The 26,194-nt window shown below is 40.2% G+C and overlaps 3 protein-coding genes across 4 annotated transcripts; all 3 read left to right on the forward strand.

The window, feature by feature from the left end:
• Positions 1–1,325: 1,325 nt before the first annotated feature.
• On the forward strand, positions 1,326–15,613 carry LOC137273942 (toll-like receptor 4). 2 transcript variants are annotated; one of them, XM_067806856.1, is made up of 3 exons: positions 1,391–1,512; positions 10,574–13,021; positions 14,677–15,613. In XM_067806856.1, the coding sequence occupies exons 2-3, from the start codon at positions 10,579–10,581 to the stop codon at positions 14,724–14,726; spliced, it is 2,493 nt and encodes an 830-aa protein (XP_067662957.1). In that variant the 5' UTR covers positions 1,391–1,512; positions 10,574–10,578; the 3' UTR covers positions 14,727–15,613. The 2 variants fall into 2 exon arrangements, with proteins under 2 accessions (XP_067662958.1, XP_067662957.1); XM_067806857.1 differs by lacking the exon at positions 14,677–15,613 and having other exon boundaries at positions 1,326–1,512; positions 10,574–14,671.
• A 3,775-nt stretch (positions 15,614–19,388) lies between these two features.
• Positions 19,389–22,523, forward strand: LOC137272716 (toll-like receptor 4). The gene has a single exon (XM_067805099.1). It carries the CDS (start codon positions 19,406–19,408, stop codon positions 20,897–20,899), a length of 1,494 nt encoding a protein of 497 aa, XP_067661200.1. The 5' UTR covers positions 19,389–19,405; the 3' UTR covers positions 20,900–22,523.
• Positions 20,963–21,862, forward strand: LOC137272717 (toll-like receptor 4). The gene has a single exon (XM_067805100.1). It carries the CDS (start codon positions 20,963–20,965, stop codon positions 21,860–21,862), a length of 900 nt encoding a protein of 299 aa, XP_067661201.1.
• Positions 22,524–26,194: the final 3,671 nt, after the last annotated feature.

Below are 26,194 nucleotides of genomic sequence, written 5' to 3' on the forward strand. Positions count from 1 at the left end.
AAGCAGCAGATGGCTACCTGGTATAAGTTCACAGGACCTGGGATAAATATTCTCCTGATAGCCAAGGATGAAGATCAGTTTGTCAAAACGAATCATTTTCAACCTGTCATGTTGTTTGTCAACTTGTTGTTTCAACTTCCAAAGTACAAAAAAACAAGAAGTGTTATATAATTTATGAATAACTTTGGCATTTCTCAAATTCCCAGGTCCACTGCTTTAAAGATTGAAGCTGAAACTCATTTCAACATGTTCCATCAACAAAAATAAACAGTAATTCCATTTTATCTGAAAATATTACATTTTTTAATGAACCGAATTGCCAGAACATGATGACGATGGAACCCAATACAAAGTTACAGCATAATGTTCATGGTTGTTGGACATTAATGTTCGGGTGGTATGCTTGATGGACAGAAATTCACGTAAGCCGTATATTTATGCTGTTAGTGAAAAACTAGTTAATTTGTTAATGTTAGTGAAAAACTAGTTAATTTGTTAAAATATTGTTAATGTTGTTTTTGGGTGGAGTTATGTTTTATAAAATAATGGTGTGATTTATTTAGACTTTGACAGATTTTGTAGATTTTGACAGGATGATCTGATCTACTTTCTCCATACCCATCATTGTGTCAACTCGTTGTCTTTTTTTCGATTTCCACCATTGTCTCAACTCTTTGTCTATTTTCTCCATCTACACTATTGTCTCAACTCATTATCTACTTTCTCCTTGTGTTACAGGCATGTGTTTATAGGCACATGTCATACCGAGCATGCAAGGGAGTTTGTTTTAACTTAGATCGCCACACTAAACCCTTGTATTACAGACATGCGTCTGTAGGCATATGTCGTGCTGAACATGTAATGGAGTTTGTTGTGCTTGAACCTCTACCACTACTCCAGAACATTGTATTACAGACATGTGTCTGTAGCCAGGATTCATTCTTGGAAATCATTTGAGAGAACATGCCCTGCAAGAAACGTGGTTATTTTCGACTGACGCATTTTTCAGGCCTCAATTCGACTCACTGGGGACGCACTTTGTTGAGCTGGTCACAGTGATTGCTTCGCTTAATTCCGCGGTGCGCACTCTTTCACTGCAGAAGCACTGAAGCGAATCGCAATGTTCCTGAGTATGGGATGTAATCGGATATCAATTCTATTGTCCTTTACGCCGAAGTGATCTAGTTTCTCGGGTCCACGAAAGGCGGTTGTATGTTTGTAAGGATGAAACACAAGAGGCAAAGCCCACTTCCTGTTTTAAGACCAAATGAAAAAACAGATAACCCGCTCCATTTATTATGACACATTCAGTCATACATAAGATCACATCCTGGTGAACTGAGGCCGTTGGAGGATGTCCGTCGTATATATTCAGCCTTCCAGTGCAAAGGCTTTAAACAAAGCGGTCACTGTTGTCATGGTGTTTTAACATCACATACGTCATTTCGATCATCGACTCTAGGTGATCAACAACTGATGTCCATCATCGCACGGTTTATATTGGTCACTGTGGTAAGTAAACGGATTATATCTATACTCAGGTTGTTTGTGTAGAAGAAAAGGTAATGTAGATATTGACTAAACTAGGATCTTCTACCAGAACTCTCCACAGATTAGAATATTAGGTAGGTAGAGAATGCTATTGTGGTACCAAGCCAGTTATCTAATATCTTATATATTGTGTATATGCCTTCTTCATGAACATCGGTTTTTCACGTTACACTGGCACGAGAGAGAATGTGTAAGAGAGAGAGAGGGAGGGGGGTGGGGTGGGGGGAGTTGGTGGTGTTGGAAGGGGGGCAGGCTGTGAGAAGAAAAAACAGGTACATTCATATATTGAAGGTCACATTAGTATTTTTCAGTTGTTAGCGAGACAGGCTGAGCACACAGTTCGTCCGTAAGACTGACGGGAATTCAGAAACGTCGTTGAAATTCTCTATGGGGTAAACACATTTATCAGTCTGTCGTAATCTAGTATCCTGATTCTTATTTCCATCTACGTCCCAGCGTAATAAACCGACTTTGGGATTGCGCACAGCTTACAATACGAATTGGGTCGTCTTGGGTCATTGCTTTACCAGGTTGGTGAGAAACGGATGATAATTTTATGGATGTACAGCTGTATTCTGTGAAAGGTGACGTTTCCACATGTATTCTGATGCCAATCAATCTTCATTACCTCAACATTCGTTGACATTTAAACATTTAGTGTTATTTTATTTCATTTTATTACGCTCAAATCCATAGACAGACACACGTAACACTGTGTGGTATTTTTATATTGCGTCTTACCGAGGAAAGGGAGGTAACTGATCATAATACTCAAGTTTCCACGCTCGCTAAACGTGGCTTGAGTTTCGAGGTTGACTTTAGCTGAACAAACGAGTGTAAGCACAATGGAGTCATAATCAGAGTCATAGCCCTTGCTCCTGCCGTTCACGTATGCGTCGATTACACAATATGCCGAGAATGTATTATACTATTAGGAGATTTCTTATGAAAATGGAAAACACATGTCTCAATTAAATTGTGGACTCACAAAAGTCACGAAACTCTCCGCACTGTGGTCATTTTCTGACAAAGTATTTGACAAAATTAAACATACCGTTTTATGAATATGTTCTGAGGATGAACAAATTAATGAAAACAAGAATTTTTCGAAAAACTCAAAATTTAAACTCGCTCGCCTATGAGCGAGAAGGGCTGGCTTCCTTCAGAATTTATGTTTTGGAGGTTGTAAATGAATGAATGCATGTCTATAAGCATCACGACACAGAATTAAACTCATTTTGACTTCATTCGGCTTACTTAGAGGGATATTAAAAATATCGCACATGGACGAAAAACATCTAAAAACTCACTCATGTACCCTGAATTGTTTGGAGGCAGACACTTATATTATATCTACCACTATACCATCTTATAAATTATCTAACCGATGTATTGTTAAAGAAACACTCTCTTCACAATTAAGCTTTCTTTTCATATACTCTACATCCTCTATAGCAGAAGTCTTCGGACCGACTTGGCCCGACACATGTATCCTGAATTGTATTTAGACCCACTCACTAGAATTAGATCTACTGCCCAAAGGGCTGTTTCACGACGCCTTTTTCCTGACAGATAGTTGTTTTGCATGCCAGTTACCCCACACCTAGGATGGCGTTCCTTTTACCGTAGTTGCGGTATACCCTCTTACTTCGGTCTTGACCAGTTGGGATGAGTGAGAGGTACAGTGTCAGTACCCGAGGGCCTTTGGACTTTTACCGTAATTCTTCCAGTAATGCAAGGCGATGGTCTTCTTTCAATAGTATTTTTATTCAATCTTAGTGATGTGGTCCAACTCACTTTGTTTGACTAGAGGCGCGGAGCTTCAGTCTCAGTCGAAATGCTGGTGCCTTGAGTCTGTTTCTGTAGTGCGAAAGTTAGTGATCCGTATGTACGTGCTCAAGACGTGCCCGAGGGGACCTAAGGACCAGGCAGTCCAACGGACTTGAGGTCTCGAGGCCACACAGCAGCCTGACTCTCGTGAGTTTAGGTTTACATACTAGCCACATCAAGAGACTGTGCATTTTCAAAATATTATCCGAGTACGATAACAATGTCCACAAGCGGAGCAGGGGTCCCGCTTGTCACAAGCTCGAGTACGGGTATGTCCACCATCGGCAATGAGAACAGCAGTGCTTCGGCGACGCATAGAGCCTATCAAGCGTGGGTTGTCAAGCCCTGTTGCAAGGTCAAGGACGTTATCTGGAGGATGAGGAAGGCGGCGTAGACGTCGATCCATCCCGTCCCAGACATGCTCTATCCGCTTAATTTGGCATATTTATTCACCATGCGGTATGTGTTTTATGCATAATAATACAGTTGTTTTATTCACCTTGGCTATTGAACGCTACCTTCCACAAACAAAAAAACAAATGGATTTTCTATTAATCCTCTCTCCAAACGAGACGTTTCATATTTTTTCTTCTTATGTACAGTCATTATTATACTGATGATACTGTATGACAGTGTATATTTTTGTCAAGGAAAAGCTCTGATGTTAATTCTCGTCTCTTTGGTTATTATACTACCAATCAAAAGTTTAGACTCACTTGAATCACTCTGTATACATATATACATATGGTTACAACGAAGATGAATTTCTCCATCCACATAGAGAAACCAACTTCAAACTTCTGCTGATGAATTGCACGAAGATCATGCGTCAAAGTGCTGAAAACTGTGTGCAAACGACGCGCATGTGAACGTTTTGGTGTAGAATTTCGTTAAGAATTCGCCGAGTTGTTTTCACCAAGTTTTATCATTTATTGAACTCATGACAGTAATCTTTTCAAAGTTACAAATTTGTTTTTGAATACACCACTTCACGTGTAAACAGTGCATGGAAATATGCTCTTTCCAACGCTCTGGCGAAGCGACCCTGCAGCTGGTGGCGTACAATCTGTGTCTTGACGTTGTGGTGTTACTGAAGGTCGCCCACTTCGTGGACGGTCTTGGATGCTGTTAGTCACCTGACAACACTTCTGCAGTCGGTTGATTGTCAAAACATGAACAATAAATAATTCGCGCAATGGCAACTGTGTCAAAACCAAAACGATTTTAGGCGCGTTTGGGGCTAGCTTTCATTGGTAGGGTTGTCAGAATAAGCACGTCCATTTTCATTTTCACGAATGTCGTACGGAACCTTTTACCACGTATGCCGTTAAGGTGCGTTTGGCCGATATGCTCAGAAAACACACTGATGTTGGTAATAATTACCAATCTGCATGTAAAAACATGTTAACAAAACGATAAAGTAAAAACAATTTTGAAGCGACGTTTCTTTTAAGGTTCAGTATATTTAGAAGTAGGGCTAAATGGTCAGGAGATGTTGAAAAGAACACAGAATATGTTTCTTGAGAAAAGAACTTATATCAACAAGCATATGAAAAAGATAATTAATACAACTGACAGGAGAGTAACTAGCATTGATGAAATTATTGTTGAAACTTCAAAATATTACAAAAACTCAAATAGTACCCAGCATGATACCGACTGAGTATACTATGCACGCCAGTTTACCAATAGTGATATCCAATTAAATCAGAATGAGAGAAACAGTCTTCAGGATTGTATTACACTAAGTGAATGTGCCTCAGTTTTAAACTCTAACAATCAAAAGATTACAGGATCGGACAGTTTTCCGTCAGAATTCTAGTACTAGTACAAGTTCTTCTGGAAAGATATTGCAGTTATTCTCCTTAGACCCACAACACATGCTTTCTATATTGGAACTTTGTCAGAGAAAACAGATATAGGCGTTGCTTTAAAATACTAGCGCGCAGTAACTTTATTAAACGTAGACTATGAACGGCTTCTGGATGTAATAGGGAATACACGTAGGATCAAGAATGTTCTACCAAATATCATAAGCGAAACGCAAACTGATTTTCTTAAAGACCGATTCATTGGGGAAAATGCAAGAATGTTATATGATATCATTAATTGCTGTGAAAGACACAAACCGACAGAGCTTCTTATAACGGCTGATTCAGAAAACAAAATTCATCCTTTGACGCGGTAGAATGGCAATTTATAAATAAAGCACTAGAAGCGTTCAATTTTGGACCTTCTCTTAGACAATGGATTAAAGTGTTTCAATGTAATAGTAACCAACAGTCCAATAAGCACAGACCACATTTTAAATTATTTTAACTATTTGAAAAAGGCTGTGCACAAGGCGATCCAATATCTATTTGTCATTTGTACAAAATTATTATCCATATCTTAACTTCTTGGATAAAAGGTGTAGATATTAATGATGTTGAATATCTAACCTTCCAATTTGCTGCTGATGCAAATTTCACCCGTGAAGGATCAATGGAGGACTCTCGGAACTTATCAGAACATTACAAGATTTAGAACATTACAGACGCCAACGCGTCTGTTTTAAAGATTAATTGTGACAAGACCAAGGCTATTATGATTGGTTAAAAAAAGAATTCAAATGAAAAATCTTATCCCCCATTGGCTGTTGCAATGCTCAAGGAGACCTTTTACAAACTTTAGGGATGAAGTTTTCGACAGACTTGAAACAGATGATTTCCTTGAATTTTGATATACAAATTAATAAAGCAAGACAAGTCTCCCTGCCCTTTATCTACATATCTACTTTCAGTCCTTCCATAGCCAACCCGTGAAGGTCCGGGACAGAATAGGCCTTCAGCAATTCATGCTTGCCATAAAAGGCGACTATGCTTGTCGCAAGAGGCGACTAACGGGATCGGGTGGTTAGGCTTGCTGAGTTGGTTGACACATGTCATCGGTTCCCAATTACGCAGATCGATGTACATGCTGTTGATCACTGGATTGTCTGGTCCAGACTCGATTATTTACAGACCGCCGTCATATAGCTGGAATATTGCTGAGTGCGGCGTAAAACTAAACTCACTCACTCCTTCCATTGCCATTCCATTGTCATATTCATGTTTGGGCATTTGAATCCCGAATCTGAATGTTTTTTTCAGATTCGGAGTTATGACCAACAGTGTCAATATACATTATCTCACCCCTTCTAAGGTACTACGGGCCGCTAGTAAACCTGGGTATCGTAAAAACATCAACACCCAAACCTACATTTTTCCATATTTCAGCCTCAAATTTGACTTTTCTTCATATTCGGATTTTGGCATTTCAATCCCGAATCTGAAAAAAATATTCATAATCCCCAATCCGTTACTTAAAATATCGACATATCGACTGCCCGACACCTACTGGGTACAGATCAAACCAGTCGTTGGATGTTTTGTTGTAGAATCCTTCTCAATTTCCCCTGCAGCATGTGGAACAACTGTTGAAGATTCTGTGGTGGGTTGCGACTTCGACGTACCAGTCTATCGATCTGATCCCAAAGGTGTTCGATTGGGTTTAGATTCAGGGATCTGGAGGGCCAGGGAAGGGTACTGATGATGATATTGGCCACGTAGTCCACGGTGGCACGTGTTGTGTAAGGCCTGGCGTTGTCCTGTTGCAAGAGCTGCCAACAAGGTTTAAGGAACTGTGGTCTGAGAATCTGGTCAATGTATCGATTGGCCGTCAGATTGCCTTTGACAAACACAAGTTTTCATCTGCGGGTGTATGAGATCGTTCCCCTCACCATAACACTCTCTTCACTGAATCTGTCCACCTGTCTGATGCAGTTAGGAGCAAAACGTTCATGTAGTCGTGTGCGGACACGGCCTCTACTATCACGTCGCCTGAGGAGATAACGGGATTCATCGCTAAACCATATGCGCCTTCAGTTTGCCAGGTGCCATGGCAGCACCGTGTTACACCATCTCACTAGTCGACGTCGATGTAGTCGTGTCAAGGAGGGGCAACTTTAGGACGTTTGGCACGTATTCCTACTTCTCGGAGACGGTTCCCGAATTGTGAGATTCATTTGGGTCTTTTATAGTCACATGCTGTACTCATGCTTTGCACGTGAGAAACAATCATTGTGCCTGATGTCCGTGCTGCATGACATCCACGTACATCATGACAATCCTGATTGATAAAACCGTTCAAAATCATTTTTGGTTGTGTTTCGTCAAGCACGATCCTCTAAAAACATTCCAGAAACAACGTACAACCCTAAAAAAAAGTTTGAGGTAACATATGTGTACAAACATGTAATTATCACTTTTCTGCGTTTCTGTTTTTGAAGAGTGTATATTCGGGACCTAATGTCTGAAGGACACTTTAAAAAGTAAACTCGTTGTCTTGAAATACATTGATTAAATGATGATTAGATTTCTTATTTCAGACTGATGAGTTTCATACCCAACACAGAGATTACATTATCAAAAGATAACACGGTCTACAGAACCAATTTGGACATTAATTGCAAGATCCCCAGGGACATTATCTCATCACTAGATTGTAAATTTATCGATAAATTGATTCTTAATGATGTGGGTATTTGTTCTTTCACAGATCTTACTTCTAAATCGAACTCAAAGTTGGATGCACGCATATCAGAAGATTCTCTGTCCAAATGTGAAATTGTGTGGAGGAGAGCAAGACACGGAATTTCCAATATAAATTATTCCATCGCATCATGCCATCAAAATAATTTCTTTACAATAGGATTGATATAGGATAAGCTTTGTACATTGTGTCAGTCAGAAAATGAAATACTTGAACAATGTTTTCCTGTCGAAAAGTTCAAACTATGATAAATGACTTCAAATTATGGACTGAACGTAGAACCTGCTTAAAATTAGACTTAAATATGAGTAATTTCCTTCCTGGCGATCCAAAGGTGAATATTTTGTAAAAGTCCCCTTTTGTAATAATCAGGCGTTAAATTCAAAGTATTCATTACAATAAGACAATTCCCATATTTACCCATTTATTATCGCTAATAAGATTGTTATCACAATATAAAAAATCCATTTCTGGAGACAAGAACACATTTACAGAAAAATGGATCCCCTTATAGCTTACTAATATAGATGGACACAAACCAATGTTTCATCGTATCTTCCTTTCTCCTCTCTCACTTTCCTAAATCCGCCATCCTTTTCATATATTCATTCAACTTATGCCGTCTCCCATTTGTCCGCAGTATACATATATACAATCTCTGTATTACCCAGCTGTGTGAATATTACATTACTTGCTATCGTAAACACAAATTTTTTTTAAAAAATATGTAAAGATATATGTATATTCCTTGTAGGGCGTTTGAATCCTGCTCAGGGAATCATGACACTATTTTCGACCCGCTGTCGATACCCAGTCACTTTCCCCTATTCACAAACCTCCAAATGCCAGTCAAGTTTATCATTAAGATGGGCCCTGTCTCGCAGATGGCAATACACGTTAGCGAACGTTAGCGAGCCCGCAAAGGGAGACGGGAACCAGCTTAGGTGATCGCATACAGAATGGTCACGTTTGTGAGATGTGTTTATTGGTAACCTCGCACAGACCTTGTAATCTTTCATTACAAATGAACAAAATTATCAGTAATGTGGAAAATATTCATAGTTTATTCTAGCTTTGTAGGACATTTACAAAACATGTCATGATGTAAAATATGTAGCATGTGTTTCACAAATGTCACCATGTGTGTTCGTACTTATAGCATATGTTTCTGAAATGAAAGGGGTGTTGGGGTAGCCAAGTGGTTAAACTGTTCGAAGACCCGGGTTCGAATCCCCACATGGGTACAATGTATGAAGCCCATTTCTGGTGTTCATCCGCTAGAATATTGATGTTGCTAGAATATAGCTAAAAGCGGTGTACAACCAAGATAAGTGAGCCAGTCTGTCGCATTGCGGAAAAAACCCTTCAGATCCTGCCTGAATTGTGTTTACACCCAAAGAAGTCTCAAAGTGACGGATTTACTCTAAATGAAGCTCTATGTCCACATTCCCAGCGTTGTCTTTGTATGACAGATGTTGGGTCGATCTTGGTCCCTCTTTCAACAGTGACTTCAACTTCATAGACCTATCTTAAATTGTGTTGGTATTTATAGAATGCCTAGACACCACCTGACACCTGAGTCTCAAAGCGTAGTAATCTAAGTGCACCTGTTGCTGTAAGTATACCTCTGCGTTCAGTCTGACTTGGCCGATGTAAATTTTATTTTATTTTTGTGAGTCCAGAAATGAATTCTGACGTGTTGAAAAGTTTTTGTCGTGCTACAATCTACATTTGGAAACGTTTCTTCGATGAACATAATCACATCGTCTTGGCTTAGTTCGGCCATGTTTGTTAAACCAAATGTAAGTTATATGAGAGCAGGGTGCGAAATGGCCACTGGCCTACTAGCTATTGCCCACATGTCAGTGGCTAGTAAAACTCAACAGGCAAGATCACACATCTCATACCGGCCATATCTTACTCTTATCTGTTTGTTTTGTTTTGTTTTTGTTTTGTTTTTTGTAATCTGTTACTTACTTTCTGCATTCAAATTTGGGGCTAGTTATTTTTGGTTGGTTTGTAACTTTCAGGCATAGTTAGCCCGACCGGCTGGCACAATTTGTAAACTATTTCGCGCTCTGTATGAGGGGATGGAATCTGATTGGCCATTTACAGGTACAGACCAGGAACATAGCATGCAATATACATAAAATAGTTCACGTGATTGTATTTTAGAATTTGAATTCTCAACGAAATTTGACATCATTTATTACTACAAACGAGCACCTGAAAAAAATTCGTTTCTTTCATTTGCACCGTTATTTGAAGAGATCAAGCGAGTGGTCTGATGGATGTAACTTGCTGTACAGAGTTGCTTCCCTTAGTCATTAGTCAACTCTGGAGTTTGCTCCTATTAAGCCTCTCGGTTTGTCAGATTATAGAGTTTACCAAACTGGTAAATGTTTAAAACGATTCATACGTTTTTGCCCTATCTAAAATTTAATCAACCGGGGTACAGATTTTCGAAGCTCTCTTACCGCTAAGACGATCGTAAATTAGTGTTAACGTTTGGCACTTACGACTATCTTACCACTAAGAGAGCTACGTAAATATAGGCCCAGAAATCATAATTAATTAGCTGAAAAAGTAATTTATATAGTGTACTGTCAATGTGTTTCAGAAACCATGGGTGTGAAAGTATTGATGTGTTTGCTCCTCGTGAAGGGTGTGACATACAGTCGCCTTGTCAATGGCTGTCACACAAGCTACAGCGCAGCCTACAAGGGGAAGGTCACCAACTGTCAAAAGCAGAATCTCACTCAAGTGCCATTAGATCTTCCCAAGGACATCGTAGGTTTGGATTTGCAAGATAATCTACTCACCAGTTTACCCAACAACAGTTTTATCACTTTACCGAAGCTGAGATTCTTATTCCTCAGCCACAATCCGTTAACAGAACTGCAGAGAGAAGCTTTCAGAGGTCTGGATAAACTCGAAACCTTGGAAATGGCTTGTGACACACTTTCATTGGATGTAACAACGTACCCAGATGGGCTGTTCCAGCATCTAGTTCATCTACAGAAATTGTTTCTGATAAGCAGTATAAATGGTGACGCACAATTTCCTACTCAGATTGTAGAAGGCCTAAGCAACCTAGAAGAGCTACACATAAACTCTTGGCCTGAAGGCGGACACTGGCCTCAATTACAAAAGGTAAAAGACACGCTCACATTTCTGGACATCGACACCGTTGGAGTACCTATTCTTAGAAACACAACATTTGAAGCTTTGCATGACATTCCAATTAACATATTTTGGGTAAATGGACTTCTATCAAGCATAGAGACAGGAACACTTTGTCCCTTTACGAACCTATCCAAGCTACGGATGTCTACCTCGTACGGAAGCTCAATCAAGTTGGTCTCTATAACAAGAGCACTTCAGTGTTTGGCTGGGAGAAGAATGGAGGAAATAATACTATCTCGAGTTGTAACCACAGGAGAAAGCAGTGTGATCCTAACAGAGGAAATGTTTAGTTATCTTGCAGATATTTGTGTAAAGAAAGTAGACTTGTCACGCAATAAGATTACGCAAGTTGATGCTAATGCCATAACCAATTCCACCTTTTTCAGATGTATTGAATATCTGGACTTATCCAAAAACATGTTTAATGGGGGTATGATCAAACCTGTTGTAATTAGCATGCACTTCATGGAAAATCTTAAATATCTCGATGCGTCTCAAGTCCATAGAATGAGCAGTTCTCTCAGGCAGACGTATGCCACCAAGAGACAAGAAGGTCTTTACCTCTCAATACCTCCCAATCTCAGTTACCTAAACCTCAGCGGAGCTGCCAATGCTAATCATGTTCGTATTGCTGTAACACTGACACACAGCGATCATTTGTCTGTGTTAGATTTTTCAAGAAATGGTCTTATAGACATCCCTGCATATTTAGAATGTTGTAAAAACCTGAAGCTATTGGACATATCGCACATGAAGATCCAACAGAATGTATTCAACAACACCAACATGGTGACGAATCTGGAAACATTGCTTGTTCACGATGTGACGTCAGATGATGACATGTTTGTGTCACCAACTGAACCCTTCTTCCATGTTATGACCGAACTAAAAAGACTTGATTTGTCTGGCAATAATCTACAACTTATCAATAAAAATACTTTTAGCAACTTTCAGGAACTGGAAAATCTTTCTCTTGCAAGAAACCGACTAAATGACCTTTCGGAAGAAATCCTGACAATGGTTTGGCTCAAACATTTGGATGTGACGTCGAATTCCCTCTCAGTCATCAGTACATACCAACAGACCTTGCTTGATGACATCGTTGTGAATAACGGCTTCTTCTACCTCTACATGGCAGGCAACATCTTCAGCTGCAGCTGTGGAACCCTTCACTTCATTCAGTGGTTACAAGAAACTGATGTTACTTTAGATGACCATGGCAACTACAGCTGTATCCTTGGTGATGGAACGTTGTCTGATACAGCTACATTTTATGCCAAAAGGACATTCGAGTGGAGAACATGTGTTGGTCACTTCTGGCTGTCCGTGGCCATAATAGGAACCCTGATTACGCTGTTGTCTTTGCTTGTAGCCTTTCTCGTCAAGAAATATTTGCCCAAAATAGAGCATCAATTATTACAGGTACTTGGTTATAACCCGGGACGCCGACCAAAAAGGGAGGATTTTGATTATGACGCCTACATATGCTATGAAAGTTCTCAGTACGATTGGCCTTGTCACTGTTTGTTCAAGGAGCTCCCCCAAGTCTCCCCAGGTATACGACTGTACCTGCCTGATCTGCATGACCCTGTAGGATGTTCCCAGGCAGAAGTGACCATTGATGCCTTATCGAGAAGCTGGAAAATTGTTATCGTGCTTACAGAGAACTTTCTGAAGGACGAGTGGATACATTTTACTGTCCTGTCCACTGTGAGACTAATGTCCGTGAACAACGCAATATCGGACCGAGTTCTTCTTCTGTACAGGGATATGTCGTCGGCAGCAAGAGCTCGAGTTCCTCATCTTCTCCTCAACGTGGTTTCAGAGGAACATATTCTGGATGTGGAGGACAGCCCCCAATTCTGGACACATCTGTGTCAGTGTATCCTTAACGATAAACCCACAGCCCTATTCTAAAGTATACCTTGAGTCACGCCATAACAGTGTCACAAAACAGGTGAATATAAGCAACGCTTTCGGCGTACAGACGTTGGATGGGTGACTGGCAAACCCGTGTAGCATACGTGGGTGTCTTTGTTCAGAACATGCCTCTGTTGACTAAGCAGCAGATGGCTACCTGGTATAAGGTCACGTGACCTGGGCTGAATATTCACCTGATAGCCAAGCATGAAGATCAGTTTGTCAAAACGAATCATTTTCAACCTGTCATGTTGTTTGTCAGCTTGTTGTTTCAACGTCTAAAATACAAAAAAAACAAGAAGTGTTATATAATTTATGAAAAACTTTGACATTTGTCAGATTCCCAGTTCCACTGCTTTAAAAATTGAAGCTGAAACTCATTTCAACATTTTCCATCAACAAAAAGGACAGTAATTCCGTTTTACCTGTACGTGTTACATTTTGTGAAATGAGCTGAATTGCCAGAACATGATGAAGATGGAACCCTCCAGAAAGTTACTGCATCATGCTTATGGCTGTTAGATAAAAATGTTCGGGCGGTATGCTTGACGGACAGAAATTCACGACAAACGTATATGTATGTTGTTAGTGAAAGTTAGATGATATGTTAAAATATTGTTAATATTGATCTTGGGTAGGATTATGTATTATGAAACAATGTTCCAAGTGTAATGCGTTGTATAAGTGGGGTCTTCAGCCTGGACCAATGGTATGCTTATTCAGACTTGTAGTAGTTTTAGCCAGAATGATCTGATCTACTTTTGCCACCCACTACATTGTCTCAACCCATTGTCTTCTCCATCCACACCTTTGTGTCAACTCATTGTCTTCTCCATCCACACCTCTGTGTCAACTCATTGTCTTCTCCATCCACACCTTTGTGTCAACTCATTGTCTTCTCCATCCACACCTTTGTGTCAACTCATTCTCTTCTCCATCCACATCTTTATGTCAACTCATTGTCTTCTCCATCCACACCATTATGTAAACTTATTGTCTACTTTCTCTGTCTAATGCACTGTGTCAACTCATTACCTACTTTCTCCACCCACTCCATTGTGCTAACCTATTGTCTTTATTCTCAACCTACTCATTATTCAACTCCTTCTCTACTTACTCCATCATATCTCTCAGAGGACGAACTATTCGTTCAAGTATTCAACACTGGTTTAATTATGGCTGATGCCTTTCGTTTTATGCCCCTTTGACTTTCTTTCAGTTCTTTCCACCCTTTATGAGCAAATTATTTGTTGATGAGTATACTATTTAATTACAAATATGCAATTTGTTTTTTAAGGATACATAACCCCGAAGTACTGCTGATGATCTAGTACAGCTGGAATCCTTTGTGAATAATTGTCATAGTATCTAAACAACAGCTGGTGTCAATTTTCAGATCAAAATGCAGATGGATCCAGTGATAGTTGCGCTGTTGCTTGTGTAACTGTCACTGAATCCAGAACAACATCGTTGTGATATCTTAATAACAGTTCAATTTTCACAACCGACGCAAACGCCATATTAACAGCACTTAAACTTATGTCTGGAGACTCTCAGGCTATTACAAATGTACCTTTTTACCATTATTTTTAATTAAAATACTTGACGTTTATACAGTGATCTTGCCACTGGCCAAAACGACATCGTCCTCTTCTGGTTACCTATAGCCATGCTGAAATGTACAGCGATATAATAGCCGATTCTGTCGCTATGACAGCACTTGACAAATCTGTGTCCTCACTTCTCGTCCCAAACTCTAATTACAAACGCGTGGTGAGATTTTACATTGTGACAAGAGAGGTGGGACATCCAAGTTGATATCATCAAATAAAACCAACTTTCGGTTACACCTGTTCAGAAGATGCCATTATGCGACGATGTCTCATTTGCCATACAAGATACAAGTTTTCATCGAAAGGTGAGGATCCGCTATTTTGTATCCCTTGTAATGGAGAATCACGGACACGCGTGTTCTGCTTAACCGTATTGATTTATTATCGCAACTATTTCAAACATGACTGGTCGATTTCGACGAACATGGTGTTACTTTATAAATAGGTAATGCATGAATATTTAGTGTGTTTAGTATTGGTAGTGCCCTTGGGTTGAGAAAGTCTAAATTATTGTAACCGGGTATGAACGGGTATGTAAGCAAACTTCACTCATAAAATGTACACATTTACCCCCGTTTCTAATCGTAGAATATTGTTACATTGTAGAAAATGGCTACCATAACACACTATCGCTAGCAGCCGGGACATCTGAATGGTTTATATCCCCGAGAAGTCGACTCGTAAAAACACAACCAGTGATGCATGCAACGATCATCGATCATCGTTGTGGTCGAAGTTGGAGATGTTTCTTGTGATTATAAGCATCTTGAGTCTGCAGTTAAAAAAACACTGGTTCCAATTTTTTTTTATCAGTATTTTTTCACGTCCTGCTGTTGGGGGGATTGGCAGATTTTGCAAACCAGGTTTCCAAGAAAGTGTAGCATTAGAAATACTAATATCATTGAGGTGTTTGCATATGAGATTTAACTTCTTTTGCTAGTCACCCCTTGCCAATTTTCATTTCGTATCGGTAATCCTTAAATCCTCAGTGTAATGCATTTAATTTTTTCCTTGGACTAGTTACAACAAATTCGTGATAACCTAGTTACTTTACTGTCTTTTGTTATTTGTATTTTTCGTGAATTTAGAACTTGTTTCAGAAATATTCCCGATGTGACTTAACACCTTAACTCACTCACACAAGGATTAGGGTGCCAGTACATGGACAACCACCAGTAGATACCACCATTGTGAAGTGATGTCTGACACACCAGCTGGGTGCACGTCGTACCGAGCATGTAGTGCAGTGTGTTATAACTTACACCACCACACCAAAACCTTGTAGTACAGGCATGTGTCTGTAAAATACAAGTCTCAGATCTTTTGGCATGTAACGACTATCGTCAACTACAATATGATCAAATGCTAAGTGCCAGGGACAGTTATTTTTTTCCTAATTTGGCATCTGAGTAAAGTTGGAAAGTACGTGCTTCAAACAACACCTCACGTCTGAGACGTTCGTGCCTGAAACATTATCTTGCAAACATACAGGTGGTTTGCACGTTTCCTCGTTGATCCAATATTGACACGCTTGCACTAACAACTAGAAACTATCACAGCTTCAGAGGTTAAACCTTCAGCAAGCTGACGAGATAACAATATCGATCATCTGTGGGATGGCACCATACCCTGCTACACTCATGTTAATTGTGAAATTTATAACGTGCAGACTACAGGATTCATTCTTAGAAACTGAGAAAAAATGCCCTGCAAGAAACGTGGTTATCTACGACTGACAAAAATCATCACTCGTTTTAAAGGCCTCAATTCGACTCACTCGGGAAGCACTTCATTGAGCTGGTCACGGGATTGCCGAGCGCTTCTCTTAATTCCACTGTGCGCACTCGTCTGTCCATTCATGACTAGGAAAAAGTTTCAACTCATGTCATTCTGGGACAAGGCCGTCTTCTTTGAGGTTACGAAAGGGCGCGAGTGTTGTCGAATGTCGTCTGCCCTACCCATAACTACTTTGACTGCAGACCACCGAAGTGAATCAGTTGTTCCGAGCAGTGGATGTAATGGGATATGAAATGTTGTCACCAAAACGATGCAGTTTAGCAGGTCCACAAAAGAAGGTTGTTATCTGAGACCACTGGAATAGGTTTATATCTTACACCAGAGACCATATAATAGATCTATTGTATGGTTTCTGCTCCATAGAAGGAACGCCTTTAAACACGACGGTCACAACTGCGATGTTAGTTAGAGTGTATAACATCACAGACAACATACGTCATTTCGAGTACGGATTCCTGGATCATCGCCTGGCGTTGATCAACAACTGATTACCATTAGCACGCTATTTTCACTGACCAGGTTAGTAAGTAAAGCCATCATAATGTTTACTCAGCCTTGTTTATCTAGAAGACAAGCAAAGGAAATGTTGCTATTGACTGAACTAGGATGTTCTACCGGAACTCTCCATACCATGTCAGGTAGCTACAGAATGCAGCCAAGCTAGTTATCTATTTTCTTATCAGAGGGTAGCGGTTGAGGATAAGCACAGAAGTTGTCTGTAAGATTTGTCGGAATTCAGACCAGCTGATCTCAGTCTTCGGGAAGTTAACACATGCATCGCTCGTAAATTGATAGCCTGGTTCGTATTTCCCAGAACAATAGACCCGCAACAAGACTTGCGTGGAGATGTGGGTAATTACTTTACCGGGTTGTTGAGAAACGTAATGTACAGACCCGTGTCTGTTATATTTGGACCTAGCTTCCCTAGACGTTCATAATATTTCAGTGAATCATAAATATTTTTCAAGAAGTGAGTGTAGAATGGATCTTTGTAAAATTTGACAGGCAAATGTGAGGTTATCTTTGCTCTGCACAGATAATTTCAGTTCAGTGTTCCGACCTCTATTTAACTAATGACATTACATTTATCACTGACGCGTTGTTCCACAATGCACAAGGCCGCCATGTTAAAGGTGTTCTCGGCACTGTACATAAGTGTGATTAGCTTGTTGCCATTCCACAAATAAGCAACGGAAGATTATACAGAAATTATGTCATTGTAAGTAGAATGATTCGTCACAAATGTGCAGAATCTGACTTGGACCCTACACAAATTAAATTCATGAAAATTATTTATGCTACACTAAATTAACACTTAAATCTATGGGAATTACGTCAAGTCTGTAGGGTGGATCAACGTCACGCAGAGGAATCGACGTCCTGGCTACTGCTGTTCACATATCAGTCGATTACACAATATGCCGAGCATGCATTATACTTTTAGCAGATATGTATTCGGGAAGTGGAAGAGGTTTTTGTCGCCCCTATTATCCTTTAACTTATTCGTTGTTAATATACCAATAAAACAAGCAAGTGGAATGACAGATTGGCTATTATAAGACATCAGAGAAACTGATACAAACTTAATACAGACAAAATTACTCCTCCAAACAGCATGATATGTAAACTAACCTGCTATTTAAAGAGCATCATGTCCCCATATGCATACATCTGAGTAATATTAGACGTAGCCTTTAAACAGTGTAAAGTTACTCTGCTAAGGCTTGTCCTCAATCCCTGACTTCCAAACTCCAAGATCACACCATCACCCAAATCCAAGGTCTTTTGGGTATCATAAACACTATCTAACAAATCGCCGACAGATAATCCACTATCTTCCCTGCTCATTATCATACCTGGCGCCGCTGCTACTTCTGTTTGACTGTCGTCGATGAGATCGCCATCTTGTTCCATTTAGCCCAGCTGCTGCACTGAACCACCCCGTTTTGGGGATTGTTTTAGCAAAGCCTCTATAATCTCTGGCAGGTGGGCTCCTCCTGCTTTTCTTTTTTTTTCCCTGTCATTGTTGCGAACAATGTGAATGTAATGTTAAGCGCATCGGTGTACCAGGAAAACTTCAGAAGTAACCTCCCCTTTTGTATGTTAATGTTGATGACGTAACGGGTTGTTGGGTACCTGCCATATGTCACGATGTAACCTGAAACTCTTGGTCTACTGATTAAAACCGGTTAAAGCAACTACCTCTCGATCGTCACTAACAAACCAGTGAAGACAATTAGAAAAAAACATGAGCTCTCTCCCACCATTCGGGCAGGCTTGCTTACTTGACTAACATGCAGTGACAGGAACATAACTGCAGCTGGACCGATAGAAAATCTAAGGGAGGCAATTGTGTAAACATTTACTGCCTCTCTTAAAATATATTTTAAAACATTAAAATTATGCTACAATAACACTACGCACATGTACACCAGGCGTGAGTGAGATAGGGACAATGAAACGTTTCCTCGATGAACTTCATCACTTTGTCTTGACCTTGGCCCGACCATGTTCAAACCAAATGCAAGTAATATGGGAGGGTATTTACAGGTACATAGCAGAAACACATTTCGTTTCTTTCATTTACGCGTTATTTGCAGAGATCTCCATAAAGCTCTTTGTATTAAATAGTATCATGTGATGTTACATGTTAGCAGGTAACGGTCACACGGGTGGCACAGTTGTCCAACCGACGTATAACTTGTTTTACAGAGTTGCCTCCCTTAGTCATTCCCCGAATCTGGAGTTAGATCCTATTATGCTTCTTTGTTTGTCAGATCGTGAAGTTTACCAAACTGGCAAACATTTAAAATGATTCATACACTTTAACACGATCTAAAATTTAATCAACCTGACATCATAATTAATTAGCTGAAAAAATAATCTGTAGTGTATACTTTCATTGTGTTTCAGAAACCATGGATGTAAAAGTATTGATGTGTTTGCTCCTCATGAAGGGTGTGACATGTAATCGCCTTGTCAATGGCTGTCACACAAGCTATAGCGCAGCCTATAAAGGGAAGGTCACCAACTGTCAAAAGCAGAATCTCACTCAAGTGCCATTAGATCTTCCCAAGGACATCGTGCTTTTGGATTTGGAAGATAATCTACTCACCAGTATACCCAACAACAGTTTTATCACTTTAGCGAAGCTGAGATTCTTATTCCTCAGCCACAATCCGTTAACAGAACTGCAGAGAGAAGCTTTCAGAGGTCTGGATAAACTCGAAACCTTGGAAATGTCTTGTGACACACTTTCATTGGATGTAACAACGTACCCAAATGGGCTGTTCCAGCATCTAGTCCATCTAAAGAAACTGTTTCTCATAGGAAGTATAAATGGTGACGCACGATTTCCAACTCAGATTGTAGAAGGCCTAAGCAACCTAGAAGAGCTACACATAAACTCTTGGCCTGAAGGCGGACACTGGCCTCAATTACAAGTAAAAGACACACTCACATTTCTGGACATCAACACCCTTGGAGTACCTTTTCTTAGAAACACAACATTTCACGCTTTGCATGATATTCCAATTAACATATTTTGGGTAAGTGGACATCTAGCAAGCATAGAAACAGGAACATTTTGTCCCTTTATGAACCTATCCAAGCTACGGTTGTCTACTGCGTATGGAAGTTCAATCAAGTTGGTCTCTATAACAAGAGGACTTCAGTGTTTGGCTGGGAGAAGAATGGAGGAAATAATACTATCTCGAGTTGTAACCACAGGAGAAAGCTGTGTGACCCTAACACAGGAAATGTTTAGATATCTTGCAGATATATGTGTAAAGAAGGTAGAGTTGTCAGACAATAAGATTACGCAAGTTGATGCTAATGCCATAACTAATTCCACCTTTTTCAGATGTATTGAATATCTGGACTTATCCAAAAACATGATTAATGGGGACCTGATCAAACCTGTTGTCACTAACGTGCACTTTATGGAAAACCTTAAATATATCGATGTTTCTCAAATCCATAGAATGAGCAGTTCTCCCAGTCACAAATATAATATTACAACACGAGGAGGTTTTTATATCCCAATACCTCCCAATCTCAGTTACCTGAACATCAGCGGTGTTTTCAAGGATACCATTGTGAATGTTGATGTAACACTGACACAAAGCGATCATTTGTCTGTGTTAGACTTTTCAAGAAATGATATTTTAGACATCCCTGCATATGTAGAATGTTGTAAAAACCTGAAGCTTTTGGACATATCGCACATGAAGATCCAACAGAATGTATTCAACAACACCAACATGGTGACGAATCTGGAAACATTGCTTGTTCACGATGTGACGTCAGATGATGACATGTTTGTGTCACCAACTGAACCCTTCTTCCATGTCATGCCCAAACTAAAAAGACTTGATTTGTCTGGCAATAATCTACAACTTATCAACAAAAATACTTTTAGCAACTTTTAGAAACTGGAACATCTTTCTCTTGCAAGAAACCGACTAAATGACCTTTCGGATGAAATCCTGACAATGGTTTGGCTCAAACATTTGGATGTGACATCGAATTCCCTCTCAGTCATCAGTACGTACCAACAGACCTTGCTTGATGACATCGTTGTGAATAACGGCTCCTTCTACCTCTACATGGCAGGCAACATCTTCAGCTGCAGCTGTGGAACCCTTCACTTCATACAGTGGTTACAAGAAACTGATGTTACTTTAGATGACCATGGCAACTACAGCTGTATCCTTGGTGATGGAACGTTGTCTGATACAGCTACATTTTATGCCAGAAGGACATTCCAGTGGAGAACATGTGTTGGTCAGTTCTGGTTGTCCGTGGCCATAATAGGAAGCCTGATTACGCTGTTGTCTTTGCTTGTAGCCTTTCTCGTCAAGAAATATTTGCCCAAAATAGAGCATCATGTGTTACAGGTGCTTGGTTATAACTTGGGAGGCCGACCAAAAAGGGAGGGTTTTGATTATGACGCCTACATATGCTATGAAAGTTCTCAGTACGATTGGCCTTGTCACTGTTTGTTCAAGGAGCTCCCCCAAGTCTCCCCAGGTATACGACTGTACCTGCCCGATCTGCATGACCCTGTGGGATGTTCCCAGGCAGAAGTGACCATTGATGCCTTATCGAGAAGCTGGAAAATTGTTATCGTGCTTACAGAGAACTTTCTGAAGGACGAGTGGATACACTTTACTGTCCTGTCCACTGTGAGAGTATTGTCCGTGAACAACGCAATATCGGATCGAATTCTGCTTCTTTACAGGGATATGTCGTCGGCAGCAAGAGCTCGAGTTCCTCATCTTCTCCTCAACGTGGTTTCAGAGGAACATATTCTGGATGTGGAGGATAGGCCTCAATTCTGGACACATCTGTGTGAGCTCATCCTTAGCGATAAACCCACAGCTATATTTTAAAGTATACCAGTTTTAGTCAGTTAGTCAGAATATAGACATGTTTGTATATTCTCTGAGTTAAGGTTGTATTATCTCAGTCTAAGCCACAGTGATGTCACTATAAATGAAATATCTGCAGTTTATTGTCATGACCATCAGCACAGCCTGGTCAGCTGCATGATTTGAATCAAGCCTGATCAACCTAAGACTATGACCAAGTGAGCATGGAAGTAAACATGTTGGATGAGGTGCTGGATAGTGCAGGCTGGCCATACATGCATCGTAATATGATAAAGGACAGTCTGACAGTCAGTAGTATACAGGCATTGAATTCTTAACGTAACTGGACTTGACCGTCGGACAGACAGGTGACAGCAATTCAAGACAAGTGGGCTGACGATCGCCTCGGCGATGCTGCCTGCCGTTGCTGCACTATAATGTAATTGCATATTTAGACGACGAAGTGTTGTGGACCCCGTGATGGACTTCAGTGTTTAAGAGACAGATTGGATGAGGGACATTGGATGAGTGACTGTGTTGGGCACCTTGACTCAAATATGTATAAGAGAAGTAGTGTTTCATGGCGTAAGAACTTATCTTCAAAATATTCCTTCTTCTAAAGTGTTGTATTCATCTGATTTTTTAAAACAAAACATGCAGATATGGAAACTGTTCCGAAAAAGTTTTCGTGTACGTTCGTTGAATGGCGCAAAAATGACAGTCGGTCAAGTCACAGTGCAAATGATTCTGCAAACAACTGGGAAAGTGGGGTAGCCTAGTAGCTAAAGTGTTCGCTCATCACGGCGATGACCCAGGTTCGATCTCCCCATGGGAATAATGTGCGAAGCCTATTTCTTCTGTCCTCCGCCGTGATATTGCTGGAATTTTGCTAAAAACGGAGAAACATGTACTCTCTCACTCTCTCTGCAAAGTTTATGCGTTAGGGAGTGATGAGAAACTTCCAGTATGGTATAATTTTGAGATTTATATTGTTTAGAATCAAGATTTCACTTTAGCAATAATGTCTCCATTTCTTTATACAATAACATTAGTGATATTTAAATTGATTTCAAATCCCCATCTGTTACTGAAAGACTGGGGCACATTTAACTGTCTTTGTAACCCTGAAACGGTATAACAGAAAAATGTAACATCATCGGAAAACAAAGGAAACCTTGTATCATACACATACATACTGTGGTCACATAAGTAGTGTTCTACGTCCTGCTAGCCGGACATTTTCCTATGGAGATTTAACATTGGATTTACTACCTCGGCAAATGAAGCGGAACGACCGACCCGACCCCCTCGTTGACCCCCTTTTTGTCGTACACCGAAATCTCTGAATGAGGTAACCAGGCAACCGCGGACGACAGCCCAAGCACGCGAGGGCGCCAAAAGTTACTACCTCGCCAAATGGAGCGGAACGACCCGACCCCGGTGCAACGTGATGTGCTCGAAAGAATATTGTGCGAAATTGCACTAGTGCTATAAATATTTTGTCATACAAGGGAGCCTATAGCTACATAGAGTGGGAGAAGAAAATCCGGGTTACAGGCCGGGAAAGCCACGAGCCTCAACTGATGTGGCTCTCCCGGCAATAGTTACGGCGGCGTGAACATGGAATGTGGCTCTCCCGGTTATGTTGTCAAAACATGCTTGGTGATTCAAACCCGTTTCCGTATTTAACAAAGCAAGACATGTTTTCTCATGATTTTATTCAGATTACAACATGTTTTGTTTCTATAATTAGCACCACACTATATACTAATAGGTATATTATATACAATACTAACACATGATGAAAAGCACATAAGCAGTGTCTCCTCACATATAAGAAGTGTACCAAAGGTGAGGTATTCAAACTGCAATGCAGTTTCCATTAGCAGAACGTATATGAGCCATTCTCAAAAGCTGCAGCTGTTTGATGTACAAAAGTCAACATAACTCATATACAAAATAATCAATCTCTATTTTCACAAATGGCAAGCTACATTACAGTTCCAAATGCAAAGAGAAACACATATATTTGGAAAATTGTTTCTTTTGTTAACTGATGTTACCGATACAAAATACTCGCAAATGTTTACCTTTCAACCTACTGATCAGAAAGGTTTATCAGTATCCTAACACCGACATATCACCACCACCCACCCTAGGCCTACCCCATCCCACACCCTCTCCGTCACACAGCAGCACACATGCGCTCTGTACCATACATGTCGCTCTGGCCAATACAACCATTATTTGAACCTTTTAAACAGTCACGTATACGCGTATGTCAAGGAAGGCACGGACGTTTGTGCGGCCTTTAAACCCCGACAAGTCTTAAGTCCACAATGAACATGAATAATCATTAGTGGGCGGGACTTATGTGCATGGTCACATATGAGCAACAACAGTTTCCGTTGAACTAAGGATAGAATGCATGTCGGGGTTTAAGGGCTCAACAGACGTTAACAGCCTTGCTCAATCATGGGTATCACTTCAGCAATGTTCCTATTTATCTCATTACATTATGACATAGTCGGACGCGCTAACGGACACGACGTGACAGTTGTATTACAGAACTATTGAAATAAATGCTAAAGCAGTATCAATCTTGTTATAAACCATTTACCCACTACCAACCATTTACGCGTGGACTAAATGTATAACAAACCTCACCCTTATCATACGAAATTTCAAATGTATTGAAATGCATGTCCTACAATCACAACATTTACATATGTTACACATACTGGAAACGAAATGACAACAATGGTCAGATTTACACACCTGTGAAATGCATGTAAATGCAGAGATGATTGTTCGTTTATTTTAACACTGCTTTAAGTGTGTGTAAATCTGAAAGCGAGGTGATACGTAGATTTCGAACGTTGTTCATATGGCCGCCGGATGTCACGTACATTTTCTAACATTAGTAAATTTGAGTAATACAGTCATTTTGTGCAGTGTTATAGACAAACAAGGATGGTTCTGTGTCAATTAAAGTGGGGACGCTATTTTACCGGTTACGATAATCCATTAATTGATTAACGTATTGGAAATGTGGCTTTACCGGCTACAGCCATATAATTGAAACGTGGCCTTACCGGCAATAGTTATTTTTAAAATGTGTCTTTCCCGGCCACGGGAATGTCTCGGGTCGTTACGTAACCAGTGTAGCCAACATGGTGGCAGCGAAGTATTTAAGATTGAGCCTGGTTTATTTTCAACAGCCGATTAAGTTGAGTGTTGTAACAGCTGAAATCCTACCTGTTAGAAGATAGGTTTGTCACAGTCAGTTTTGTCAAATAATTGGTATTAGTGTCCGTGTTAGGACAGTAGATTTGTAGTAAAGTTTCAAGTCGGTATGTTATAGCTCACTGGCTTCTATTCTCGATTCACCGCGAAGATAAATTAATGTGCCGATAAAAACTTCTTTCACACATTCGTTTAATTTTTAGAAGGAAAACATACCTTTAGTTGAAAGGTATTTGCAAGTAATAGTGACAGTTTAATGACCTAAAACAGTGTTAGGGTGTAACTGAGGTGTGTGAAAAATATGACATTTCGCCGATCTGTTCTGATCCGCCATTGAGATGCTACACGCCATTATTTAGTGTTTCTAGTTATTTCCTCAAAAACATCTTTCACATACACCTTTAATTCTTATGAGGGGAATATACCATCAGGTGAAATGTGTTTACAAGTAGTAGTGATAGTTTCATAATCTAAAACAAAATGTTAGGGTGTATTTGAGGTGTGTGAAAAATATGACACATCGGCGATCTGATCTGATCCGTGATGCTTGTGATGCTTGAGGGTTATAGTTCCATAACTTCTTTCTTTCTTGTTGATCTTGGCACCCATGAAGAGCCACCTCCTCGTGGTGGGTGCTGGGTAACGCTAAGTGCTCTTCTCCCGTGTGGACCCGGGACAGAATGTGTCCACAGCACCCCGTTGCTTGTCGTAAGAGGCGACTAAATTGGGCAACCTGTTTGCCGTGGGTTGCGTCCCGTGTCGGTGGAGGACGGGATCCTGGTGGTTGAGGGCAGTTGGGCTTTTAACTGTGTTCCATTTGCCCAACACACCACTTCGGCCCTTACTTCACCTAGACGGGTGGTTGAATGGGCCCGATTCAACCAATCGGCTGGTCATGCCAAGCCCTGTGCATAGACTACATGTGTGTCATTGCAGAAATCTCATTTGGAATTATTTTGAAGTTTGGTCTTGGCACTATTGTTAATCTGTAAATTTAAGTATTGTGCATTATGATCATATGAACTTTGCCTAGAGTCTTGTGCCAGAAGGCGATGGCTCAAGGGCCAATCTGGTAGATTAATTTCTTATAATTCTTCTACTAGAGTA

Source organism: Haliotis asinina, chromosome 2, assembly GCF_037392515.1.
Source record: "Haliotis asinina isolate JCU_RB_2024 chromosome 2, JCU_Hal_asi_v2, whole genome shotgun sequence".
Classification (NCBI taxonomy): Eukaryota; Metazoa; Mollusca; class Gastropoda; order Lepetellida; family Haliotidae; genus Haliotis; species Haliotis asinina.